The sequence below is a fragment of the Aphis gossypii genome, unplaced genomic scaffold, assembly GCF_020184175.1.
Source record: "Aphis gossypii isolate Hap1 unplaced genomic scaffold, ASM2018417v2 Contig00498, whole genome shotgun sequence".
In the NCBI taxonomy this organism is placed as follows: Eukaryota; Metazoa; Arthropoda; class Insecta; order Hemiptera; family Aphididae; genus Aphis; species Aphis gossypii.
This window is the reverse complement of record NW_026083134.1, coordinates 9,846-23,870: the sequence shown is the minus strand read 5'-3', so window position 1 is coordinate 23,870 and position 14,025 is coordinate 9,846. Positions and strand designations below refer to the sequence as shown.

General features: G+C 23.2%; 1 protein-coding gene across 7 annotated transcripts; it reads left to right on the top strand.

The window, feature by feature from the left end:
* Positions 1 to 9,144: 9,144 nt before the first annotated feature.
* Positions 9,145 to 12,840, top strand: LOC126554432 (uncharacterized). Of its 7 annotated transcripts, XM_050209509.1 has the most exons (7): positions 9,150 to 9,263; positions 11,206 to 11,334; positions 11,399 to 11,527; positions 11,784 to 11,912; positions 11,977 to 12,105; positions 12,170 to 12,298; positions 12,363 to 12,836. In XM_050209509.1, the coding sequence occupies exons 2-7, from the start codon at positions 11,264 to 11,266 to the stop codon at positions 12,568 to 12,570; spliced, it is 795 nt and encodes a 264-aa protein (XP_050065466.1). In that variant the 5' UTR covers positions 9,150 to 9,263; positions 11,206 to 11,263; the 3' UTR covers positions 12,571 to 12,836. The 7 variants fall into 7 exon arrangements, with proteins under 7 accessions (XP_050065470.1, XP_050065472.1, XP_050065468.1 ...); XM_050209513.1 differs by lacking the exon at positions 11,977 to 12,105 and having other exon boundaries at positions 9,145 to 9,263; positions 12,363 to 12,840; XM_050209515.1 differs by lacking the exon at positions 11,399 to 11,527 and having other exon boundaries at positions 9,146 to 9,263; positions 12,363 to 12,840.
* The last annotated feature ends 1,185 nt before the right edge of the window (positions 12,841 to 14,025 follow it).

Here is a 14,025-nt window from a genome sequence, read left to right as displayed (position 1 = left end):
TATTTGCTTTGTCATATTTTAATCAAATAGGTATTATCATTAAATATAAATTATAGGTAACATTGGAAATATAATCACTGAATATGTAAATAACAAAAATACAAAGTATAAAGATAAAGTACAAATCACATAAATGTAGTATTACGAATTAAAATCAATAGACAATAATGTTTTAAACATATCCAATCATAAATTATCACATAACCCTCAGAATGAAGTAACTCTCTTGTAAAAACGTATGATTTTCATATTTATAAAAAGGAACAAAATAAAAAAAAACTAGGGTAAATGTCATGATATGTATATCATAGATGTATTAACATCAAATTATACTATAATATAAGTAATATTGACCTCATAAAATATAGTTTGGAAAAAATATGTTAATAGGAGATTATAAAAAATTGCAAAAATAAAAATTTTTCTTAGGATGATTTGTAGATACACTGTTATATTTTTTATTTTGCTAATAATATAGTAATAATTAATTTGACACATTTGATGTATTTGTTATTATAATAAAATGTTAACTATACCCACATAAAATATAGTATAGATAAAATATGTTAATAGGAGATTTTAAAAAATTGCAAAAATAAAATTTTTTTAAAGGATTATGTGTGAATATACCGTAATACTTTTTATTTTGCTAATAAGAAAGTCATAATTTATATAACACGTTTGAAACATTTTCCATCAAATAAAATGTTAATTTTAACCACAAAAAATATAGTTTGGAAAAAATATGTTAATAGGAGATTATGAAAATTGAAAAAATTAAAAATACTTCTTAGAACGATTTGTAGATACACTGTTATACTTTTCATTTTGCTAATACTTCAGTAATAATTAATTTACACATTTAAAATTTTTGCAATTATTATAAAATGTTAATTTTACCTACATAAAAAATAGTTTGGAAAAATATGTTAAAAGAAGATTTTAAAAAATTGCAAAAATAAAATTTTTTTCTTAGGATTATGTGTAAATACACCGTAATACTTTTTATTTTGCTAATAAAACAGTAATTATTAATTTGACACATTTGAAATATTTGCTATTATAATAAAATGTTAATTTTACCTACATAAAGTATAGTTTGGAAAAAATATGTTAATAGGAGATTTTAAAAATTGCAAAAATAAAAATTTTTTCTTAGGATTATTTGTAAATACACCATAATACTTTTTATATTGCTAATAAGAAAGTCATAATTTATATAACACATTTGAAACATTTTCCAATAAAATAAAATGTTAATTTTAACCACATAAATATAGTTTGGAAAAAAAATGTTCATAGGAGATTTTAAAAATTGCAAAAATAAAAATATTTTCTTAGGATTATGTATAAATACACCGTAATACTTTTTATTTTGCTAATAAAAAAGTCATATTTATCTTACACATTTGAAACATATTCCAATAAAATAAAATGTTAATTTTAACCACATAAAATATAGTTTTTAAAAAATATGTTAATAAGAGATTTTAAAAAATTGCAAAAATAAAAATTTTTTCAGAGGATTTTGTGTAAATACACCGTTATATTTTATATTTTGCTAAAAAAAAGTCATAATTTATCTTAACATTTGAAACATTTGCCATTATAATAAAATATTAATTTTACCTACATAGAAATAGTTTGGAAAAAATATTTTTATATGATATAATAAAAAATTGCAAAAATAAAAATTTTTCCTTAGGGGTATGTGTAAATACACCATAATACTTTTTATATTGCTAATAATATAGTAATAATTAATTTTACACATTTAAAATTTTTGCAATTATTATAAAATGTTAATTTTACCTACATAAAAAATAGTTTGGAAAAAATATGTTAATAGGAGATTTTAAAAAATTGCAAAAATAAAAATTTTTTCTTAGGATTATGTGTAAATACACCGTAATACTTTTTATTTTGCTAATAAAACAGTAATTATTAATTTGACACATTTGAAATATTTGCTATTATAATAAAATGTTAATTTTACCTACATAAAGTATAGTTTGGAAAAAATATGTTAATAGGAGATTTTAAAATTGCAAAATAAAATTTTTTCTTAGGATTATTTGTAAATACACCATAATACTTTTTATATTGCTAATAAGAAAGTCATAATTTATATAACACATTTGAAACATTTTCCAATAAAATAAAATGTTAATTTTAACCACATTAAATATAGTTTGGAAAAAATATGTTCATAGGAGATTTTAAAAATTGCAAAAATAAAAATATTTTCTTAGGATTATGTATAAATACACCGTAATACTTTTTATTTTGCTAATAAAAAAGTCATAATTTATCTTACACATTTGAAACATTTTCCAATAAAATAAAATGTTAATTTTAACCACATAAAATATAGTTTTTAAAAAGTATGTTAATAAGAGATTTTAAAAAATTGCAAAAATAAAAATTTTTTCAGAGGATTATGTGTAAATACACTGTTATACTTTTATTTTGCTAATAATATAGTTGTTCGCGGCAACATAGTGCTTATCGCTTATGCGCGACGACGACACCGTTTTAATTGTTTTTCCTCTCCATTTTCCACTCCGTCTTCTACCTTTTCATTAAAATTCTCAATATAAATATACTATTTATATTATATTCATTATCTTTATGTCTATTATATTATTTAATTGTTGGTCAGCTTTGCCGTTATACATTATCATATGTTATCTCTTATTAATTCATCTTTATAATTATTGTTTTCGTTCTCTGCGGCCAACGCCCTTTTTTTGTATTATTATTATTGTTTTTTTACGTACCTTTTATGTACGTTTTCGTTTCTTGTTGTTTTGTTAGTCGCATTGAGCGCAATAACGTACTTTACAATTATTATTATTCTTACTTGATTTTTCACTCACGGACTGTCTTCACTGTGAAGACTCAAATCAACACCTCATACCACGACGACCCACTTCGTAAGTTTCTTCACCATATCACCACCTCATCCATTCTTTCACCATAGCCAGCGTGCTCCGAGTACTGTGCGACGCGACTTCACCACCACTGCAGTACCACCACTGAGAGCGTCACCGCGTAAGACCGCCAGCACCCACTGTGGGTTGTGTGAGAGACCGCGGCGGTCGTCCAGTTGTACCTGTCACCAGCCAACCCGTCACCAGCACGCCACCACCTACCTTAGTTATAAGTAGTTTTTAAGTTGCCCCATTGATAGTTCCCCCCTGTGGTCATTGTACCAGACCGGATCGACCACAGGGCCTTCAGCCCTAAATAAATAAATTGTACCATCCTTCTTCCCTTGTTTTCTCACATACATATATTTCTCTACAGCTCCGCCGTGTTGTCGACAATCACATATAATGCCTACCTTCAATATATAAGGCGCGAGTCTATTTGGTTGCCTAAACGCCACTTAACCGGCGTTTAGAACCGGAGTTGGCCGATTTTTGGCCTACAATGTTCTCGGTCAGTACCGAGTGGTGCTTCGGCCCAAAGTGTTGGGCGCATACAATAGTAATAATTAATTTTACACATTTGAAATTTTTGCCATTTAAATAAAATGTTAATTTTACCCACATAAAATATAGTTTTGAAAAAATATGTTAATAGGAGATTTTAAAAAATTGCAAAAATAAAAATTTTTTCTTATTTTTATGTATAAATACACCGTAATACTTGTTATTTTGCTAATAAAAAAGTCGCAATTTATCTTACACATTTGAAACATTTGCTATTATAATAAAATGTTAATTTTAACCACATAAAATATAGTTTTGAAAAAATATGTTAATAGGAGATTTTAAAAAATTGCAAAAATAATAATTTTTTTCAGAGGATTTTGTGTAAATACACCGTTATATTTTATATTTTGCTAATAAAAAAGTCATAATTTATCTTAACATTTGAAACATTTTCCATCAAAATAAAATATTAATTTTAACCACAAAAAATATAGTTTGGAAAAAATATGTTAATAGGAGATTATGAAAAATTGAAAAAATTAAAAATACTTCTTAGAACGATTTGTAGATACACTGTTATACTTTTTATTTTGCTAATACTTCAGTAATAATTAATTTCACACATTTAAAATTTTTGCAATTATTATAAAATGTTAATTTTACCTACATAAAAAATAGTTTGGAAAAAATATGTTAATAGGAGATTTTAAAAAATTGCAAAAATTAAATTTTTTTCTTAGGATTATGTGTAAATACAACGTAATACTTTTTATTTTGCTAATAAAAAAGTCATAATTTATCTTACACATTTGGAACATTTTCCATTAAAATAAAATGTTAATTTTAACCACATAAAATAAAGTTTTGAAATAATATGTTAAAAGAAGATTTTAAAAAAATTGCAAAAATAAAAATTTTTTCTTAGGATTATGTGTAAATACAACGTAATACTTTTTATTTGGCTAATAAAAAAGACATAATTTATATAACACATTTGAAACATTTGCCATTAAAATAAAATGTTAATTTTACCTACATAGAAATAGTTTGGAAAAAATATTTTTATATGATATAATAAAAAATTGCAAAATAAAATTTTTCCTTAGGGGTATGTGTAAATACACCATAATACTTTTTATATTGCTAATAATATAGTAATAATTAATTTTACACATTTAAAATTTTTGCAATTATTATAAAATGTGTTAATTTTACCTACATAAAAAATAGTTTGGAAAAAATATGTTAATAGGAGATTTTAAAAAATTGCAAAAATAAAAATTTTTTCTTAGGATTATGTGTAAATACACCGTAATACTTTTTATTTTGCTAATAAAACAGTAATTATTAATTTGACACATTTGAAATATTTGCTATTATAATAAAATGTTAATTTTACCTACATAAAGTATAGTTTGGAAAAAATATGTTAATAGGAGATTTTAAAAATTGCAAAAATAAAAATTTTTCTTAGGATTATGTGTAAATACACCATAATACTTTTTATATTGCTAATAAGAAAGTCATAATTTATATAACACATTTGAAACATTTTCCAATAAATAAAATGTTAATTTTAACCACATAAAATATAGTTTGGAAAAAATATGTTCATAGGAGATTTTAAAAATTGCAAAATAAAAATATTTTCTTAGGATTATGTATAAATACACCGTAATACTTTTTATTTTGCTAATAAAAAGTCATAATTTATCTTACACATTTGAAACATTTTCCAATAAAATAAAATGTTAATTTTAACCACATAAAATATAGTTTTTAAAAAATATGTTAATAAGAGATTTTAAAAAATTGCAAAAATAAAAATTTTTTCAGAGGATTTTGTGTAAATACACCGTTATATTTTATATTTTGCTAAAAAAAAGTCATAATTTATCTTAACATTTGAAACATTTGCCATTATAATAAAATGTTAATTTCACCTACATAGAAATAGTTTGGAAAAAATATGTTAATAGGAGATTTTAAAAAATTGCAAATATTAAATTTTTTTCTTAGGATTATGTGTAAATACAACGTAATACTTTTTATTTTGCTAATAAAAAAGTCATAATTTATCTTACACATTTGGAACATTTTCCATTAAAATAAAATGTTAATTTTACCTACATAGAAATAGTTTGGAAAAAATATTTTTATATGATATAATAAAAAATTGCAAAAATAAAAATTTTTCCTTAGGAGTATGTGTAAATACACCATAATACTTTTTATATTGCTAATAATATAGTAATAATTAATTTTACACATTTAAAATTTTTGCAATTATTATAAAATGTTAATTTTACCTACATAAAAAATAGTTTGGAAACAATATGTTAATAGGAGATTTTAAAAAATTGCAAAAATAAAAATTTTTTCTTAGGATTATGTGTAAATACACTGTAATACTTTTTATTTTGCTAATAAAACAGTAATTATTAATTTGACACATTTGAAATATTTGCTATTATAATAAAATGTTAATTTTACCTACATAAAGTATAGTTTGGAAAAAATATGTTAATAGGAGATTTTAAAAATTGCAAAAATAAAAATTTTTTCTTAGGATTATGTGTAAATACAACGTAATACTTTTTATTTTGCTAATAAAAAAGACATAATTTATATAACACATTTGAAACATTTGCCATTAAAATAAAATGTTAATTTTACCTACATAGAAATAGTTTGGAAAAAATATTTTTATATGATATAATAAAAAATTGCAAAAATAAAAATTTTTCCTTAGGGGTATGTGTAAATACACCATAATACTTTTTATTTTGCTAATAAAACAGTAATTATTAATTTGACACATTTGAAATATTTGCTATTATAATAAAATGTTAATTTTACCTACATAAAGTATAGTTTGGAAAAAATATGTTAATAGATTTTAAAAATTGCAAAAATAAAAATTTTTTCTTAGGATTATTTGTAAATACACCATAATACTTTTTATATTGCTAATAAGAAAGTCATAATTTATATAACACATTTGAAACATTTTCCAATAAAATAAAATGTTAATTTTAACCACATAAAATATAGTTTGGAAAAAATATGTTCATAGGAGATTTTAAAAATTGCAAAAATAAAAATATTTTCTTAGGATTATGTATAAATGCACCGTAATACTTTTTATTTTGCTAATAAAAAAGTCATAATTTATCTTACACATTTGAAACATTTTCCAATAAATAAAATGTTAATTTTAACCACATAAAATATAGTTTTAAAAAAATATGTTAATAAGAGATTTTAAAAAATTGCAAAAATAAAAATTTTTTCAGAGGATTTTGTGTAAATACACCGTTATATTATATTTTTTGCTAAAAAAAAGTCATAATTTATCTTAACATTTGAAACATTTGCCATTATAATAAAATGTTAATTTTACCTACATAGAAATAGTTTGGAAAAAATATGTTAATAGGAGATTTTAAAAAATTGCAAAAATTAAATTTTTTTCTTAGGATTATGTGTAAATACAACGTAATACTTGTTATTTTGCTAATAAAAAAGTCATAATTTATATAACACATTTGAAACATTTTCCATTAAAATAAAATGTTAATTTTAACCAGATTAAATATAGTTTTGAAATAATATGTTAATAGGAGATTTTAAAAATTGCAAAAATAAAATTTTTTCATAGGATTATGTGTAAATACACTGTTATACTTTTTATTTTGCTAAAAAAAAATTCATTATTTATATAACACGTTTGAAACATTTGCCATTATAATAAAATGTTAATTTTACCTACATAGAAATAGTTTGGAAAAAATATGGTTATATGATATAATAAAAAATAGCAAAAATTAAAATATTTTCTTAAAATTATTTTTAGATACACTGTTATACTTTTTATTTTGCTAATAATATAGTAATATTTAATTTTACACATTTGAGACATTTGCTATTAAAATAAAATGTTAATTTTACCTACATAAAATATAGTTTGGAAAAAATATGGTTGTATGATATAATAAAAAATTGCAAAAATAAAAATTTTTCCTTAGGAGTATGTGTAAATACACCATAATACTTTTTATATTGCTAATAACATAATAATAATTAATTTTACACATTTAAAATTTTTGCAATTATAATAAAATGTTTATTTTACCTACATAATAAATAGTTTGGAAAAAATATGTTAATAGGAGATTTTAAAAAATTGCAAAAATAAAATTTTTTTCTTAGGATTATGTGTAAATACACCGTAATACTCTTTATTTTGCTAATAAAAAAGTCATAATTTATCTTACACATTTGAAACATTTTCCATTAAAATAAAATGTTAATTTTAACCACATAAAATATAGTTTGGAAAAAATATGTTAATAGGAGATTATTAAAAATTGCAAAAATTAAAAGTATTTCTTAAAATTATTTTTAGATACACTGTTATACTTTTTATTTTGCTAATAATATAGTAATATTTAATTTTACACATTTGAGACATTTGCTATTAAAATAAAATGTTAATTTTACCTACATAAAATATAGTTTGGAAAAAATATGTTAATAGGAGATTTTAAAATTTGCAAAAATAAAAATTTTTTCTTAGGATGATGTGTAAATACACCGTAATACTTTTTATTTTGCTAATAAAAAAGTCATAATTTATATGACACATTTGAAACATTTGCCATTAAAATAAAATGTTTATTTTAAATAATATATTTTCAGGGTTACTCAATGTAGTTAAAATAATCTTTTAAGGATGTGAACCGCCCTTTACAAATAAACTATATATTTGCTTTGTCATATATTAATCAAATAGTGTTATTAAATATTAAATTATAGGTAACATTAGAAATATAATCACATTTAATATACCACCTTGTTGTACGTCAGTCTTACCAGCACGAAGTTTCATTAAACCATTAAGATATATTTATTTCATACGAACTGTTTCGTTTCTAACATTTTTTTTTATGTTACTAACATAGAGTACTATGTCGTCAATAGCTGTTATAGTATTTATGACAATAATCGCTATTATCTGCAATGGAGTGGCTTCTAAACCAACCGAGAAATATTTGACAATAAGTAAGTACCTACTTACATATATTTAATATATCATATCATTCTTTGTTAGAATATAATTGTAATTTTCTAATAAATATTGTGAATTAAACTTAATATGTTTTTTTAATATGTAAAGGATTGTTGGACGTTCTTAACCCGCCAGAGACGATATTCCCGGAGTTTAACAAAGGGGCACGTTGTCATCATCAGGAAAAAAAGTTAACCACGTAGATTACGAAAGATTAGTCTCAAAGCGAAAACGCTTCATCAGTTTTATAATTTAATTAAGTACCTATTCTATATTATATAGCGTTGTAGAATTTATAGTAGGTACCTAAATCATAATGACGTATTTTACACTCATGTTTTTTTTTCGTGGCCTGGAAGGGCTCATTAAATTTGGTACTAAATAATTACCAAACTTAACATACTAGAAAAAAAACATTAACATAGTACTATAATGTTTATATATTATATATATAGTTATATATAACAAGCAATTTTATTTATTACAAATAGACGATAAAAATGTTTTTGTAATATTAAAGTATTATTATTTTGCCAGATATACCTAGATAAGTATTAATGCATTGTATTATTTTTTTTTTTATATTTTTATCATAATATTAATTAAAAAAAGAAAAAAAGATTTCATAGTATTAAAAAATAATATCATACAATCTGGTCGCCGCCGAGGTTCGATCATTTTGAATAGCACTGTAAAGAGATTGAAAATCATCTTCTTGATTTATTGTTTGAATAGAAATTCATTCATTTATCGTAAGTTTATTATTTTAATTAAAATAGTATTTTTTAAATTTTTTTTAATAACTACTGTGATATAAAAAAGTACCCATTTAATAATTATAATATACGTCATCAACATTAACTATAAATTAACTTAATATAAAATCACACATTGTAACTTTTCATAGAACATACTAATCTTCAGTTGTTATTTATTATAATTATTATTTTATTATACTGTATACTGTAGTGGAGTCATAATATTATTTAATGTACCTACTGTAACCATTAATTTACAAAATTTACTACTTTAAATGGAGGTGAAGAAGTATAGACTATAGGTTGTTTGATATTTTAACCTACAAAAAATAAAAAAATAGTATTAATTTTTCAATATGATTTTTATTATTTAACGCAGTGGTTTTCAACCTGGGGTCGCGAATGATTGGTTAAGGCTCACCAAAAATAATTTACGATATGTTTTTTTCACATTATTCAAAAATAAAATAATGTTTATTTAATTTGTTCTACATCTATACAATAACATAGGTATCATTTTAAATTGTTCATAACTCGTATCGAATGGTTTCCTATACATATATTTAAACAATTTCAGTCGCAATCATTTATAATACTTATGTGTTATTTGGTAGTACATGTATTTTGTGTTTTCTACTTTAACAGTATACTAAAAAAACAAACATTTGACGAAATTAAATGTGGAATCAAACTTGAGTATAGTATTCTCTAATATAAAACGTAATATAATAATATGAAATCAATAATATCTAAAGTTCAAGCTCAAGTATCTCATTAAAACGTGATTAAAAATTTAAATTGAACATTTTTTTTTAAATTTTATTTGTGAAGTTTTTATATTTTACCAATTTAACAATATGTTTTATTATAATGCTGTATGATTAAAATTAACTAAATTTATAAGTGTAAATTATTAAATTTCTATACCATTTAAACACTTTATTAATAATTAAATCAAACTTTGATGAATAAAAAACATTTTTTATATTGAAAGGGTAAATACAAAAAAAATAAAAAATCACGATCCGAAAAAGTTTTAAAACCACTGATTTAACGCATTGTCTACATTAATAATTACCAGATGGTGAAAAATACTGTTCAAATAAATTATCATTTTTTTTTCATTTACTTAATTAAACATTCAAGCCCCAAGGAGTGTTTGATGAAAGCACTAAATAAAAAAGAAAAAATGAATAAATACATAATTTATTTTTTGTTTCATACTTTTACCTATATTTATTATATTTTCACATGTAAATGGTCTTACAATAAAAATATTTAGAGATATATTTACTATACTTAAGTGTTTAAAGATCTTGGATTGATAATAATTTGTAAAATTAATTTTACAGATTTGTGTGGCTTTTTGTTTTCAGTGCTTGATGTTTTATAATATGACCTGAGTTAAAAGCAAAAATATACCTATTAATTTAATTTATTTTATTTATTTATTCATATTCTGTATTTATTACAATATTTGTACACTTTTATTCAGTAGTCAATAAATCATAATACCTAATCAAAAAACCAAATAGTACAGAAAAATTGATCCATTCTATTATATCAAAAACAGTTTAATATTATTTCAATAATGCAATAATAAATATAATTTTGATTTACCCGAAATGATGGAAAATACAATATTTTAAATTTAAAACATGAATAAAGATATATATGTAAAGGAATATAATTAAAAAAAAAAACAATTATATAATTGTTTAATAACCTTATTTTACATATTATCAAAAAATAAAACTTTATTTTGAAATTGTTTTTTGTGTTGTATTTTCGAAAATATTGTATTAAGAAATGATATTTATTATTTTGAATATCATGAAGTACAGTAGATGCTAATTGGTCTTTGGAATTAGCTATCTATTAGAATATTCGACTAAATAATAATTTATTATAATAAGTTTATTTTTTACTTAAAAAGGGAACGACGACATGCTTTGCCTGATGTAATTGGTGGAGACGGTGGATTTGGTTCTCTCATGTTCCTCCAAAGTTCACAGTCAAATTTGAATGAGAAAAATGATAGCACAAATTCCTCCACAACAACAAGGTACGTAGTAGACTATTGGAGTAAATAATAATTTACTATTATAAGTTTTTTTTTACTTAAAAAGGGAACGACGACATGCTTTGCCTGATGTAATTGGTGGAGACGGTGGATTTGGTTCTGTCATGTTCCTCCAAAGTTCGCAGTCAAATTTGAATGAGAAAAATGATAGCACAAATTCCTCCACAACAACAAGGTACGTAGTAGACTATTGGAGTAAATAATAATTTACTATTATAAGTTTTTTTTTACTTAAAAAGGGAACGACGACATGCTTTGCCTGATGTAATTGTGGAGACGGTGGATTTGGTTCTGTCATGTTCCTCCAAAGTTCGCAGTCAAATTTGAATGAGAAAAATGATAGCACAAATTCCTCCACAACAACAAGGTACGTAGTAGACTATTGGAGTAAATAATAATTTACTATTATAAGTTTTTTTTTACTTAAAAAGGGAACGACGACATGCTTTGCCTAATGTAATTGGTGGAGACGGTGGATTTGGTTCTGTCATGTTCCTCCAAAGTTCGCAGTCAAATTTGAATGAGAAAAATGATAGCACAAATTCCTCCACAACAACAAGGTACGTAGTAGACTATTGAAGTAAATAATAATTTACTATTGTAAGTTTTTTTTTACTTAAAAAGGGAACGACGACATGCTTTGCCTGATGTAATTGGTGGAGACGGTGGATTTGGTTCTGTCATGTTCCTCCAAAGTTCGCAGTCAAATTTGAATGAGAAAAATGATAGCACAAATTCCTCCACAACAACAAGGTACGTAGTAGACTATTGGAGTAAATAATAATTTACTATTATAAGTTTTTTTTTACTTAAAAAGGGAACGACGACATGCTTTGCCTGATGTAATTGGTGGAGACGGTGGATTTGGTTCTGTCATGTTCCTCCAAAGTTCACAGTCAAATTTGAATGAGAAAAATGATAGCACAAATTCCTCCACAACAACAAGGTACGTAGTAGACTATTGGAGTAAATAATAATTTACTATTATAAGTTTTTTTTTACTTAAAAAGGGAACGACGACATGCTTTGCCTGATGTAATTGGTGGAGACGGTGGATTTGGTTCTGTCATGTTCCTCCAAAGTTCGCAGTCAAATTTGAATGAAGATAATGATGGCACAAATACCGCAACAACAACCGATGATAAAAATATGTTACTTCGTTTATCACACAATTTTTGCTGCTATTGCTTGTGCTGCCAATGCAAATTTAGACGTTGACGCTCAGCATTGAATATTAACTCAACATCCAAAACCAATGTACCAGTGTAGGCATGCATTAATCCTTTTCTCTGACTCATGCCAATTGTGTACCTTCATTATAATGAAACCGTTTCTATAAATTCACTTAGCTTATAAGGCCAAATTATGAAATTATTTAATAATTAATTGGCTAATTTTTGTTTGATGTATTCGTTGCAATCAACATATTACTTTATTATATATTAACATTTATAAAATTTTTCTTCTTTTCAGAATAAAAACTTTCGGATCAAACGAAAATGGTATTTTATTTACTTTGTATTAACTTAAGTTTACACTCATAGACATTTATTAACATTGTCTAGCGCAAGGGTGGCGATACTTTTTCGGGTTGAGTGCCAAAAATGACTATTTAATTGGTAAGATTATAGGAAAAGCATGCAATTACTATAGATACTTGCGTTGTCATTGAAAATTGAAAAGTTGCCCATTTGCCACTTCTAAATTTAAAATAATGAGCTCCGTATGTTATTAATTCACATGGTATGACATAATTATATATAAATTATACATTATATATAAATTCTATAACATTATTTAAAAATTAACTGAATTGCCTGTGTATATATTTTTTTTATCGTATAATAAAAATATTGGTGTACGTGAGATGATGAGTAAAATCATTTTTATCTATAAAGTTTATCAGAACAATTATTTTCTACACGACTGATAAAAAGGAGAAGTTACAGGTAACTGGAAACCCGCGAGGGGCAGCCATGCTGCACAATATGTATTGGCAGTGAATAATTATTATTAATTATTCTGCTTAAACTTAAAAAATGGTCCTTTTTAGTTACACCGAGATCGTAGTTGTAGTTACCGTTGTTTTACCCCTTTAAAATAAAAATAATATTATAAAATTATGGTACATAGTGGTAGTACATACTACATACTACAATCAATGTTATACATTGAGTATTCAGAATTTGTTGGTTGGATTTAGTTTTAAAGTTATACAATATTTTTTAATTAAAATACTTTATTTATAATTAAATAAAAAGGAAGTGAAATAGGTAATATCTGATTATTCTATGACTTAATTTTTACATGATGTTAAATATGTGTACATTTTTTAACTTTTTATGATTTAAATACTTATAGGGTACAGAAGTCATTGCTCTTTTTTACAAAACTAGTTTATTCTAACATTTAAGTATTTCTCAACAAATGTATCATCACAACTTTCACAGATATTTAACATTTATCTTTTACAAATAATATTGATTAATTTTTTAGATCACTTTTATTACTTTCTTTTTTTCTAAAAATTAATTCTTTAGTACAATCAACATATTCCTTCGTGTTATATTTCTTTCATATTTATGTGAATTTAAAAACGCATTCAGGTGAAAACCTTACAAAAGTGATGTCTGTAATAAATCATTTTCTAAATCTATTTCTTTAAATTGGCAC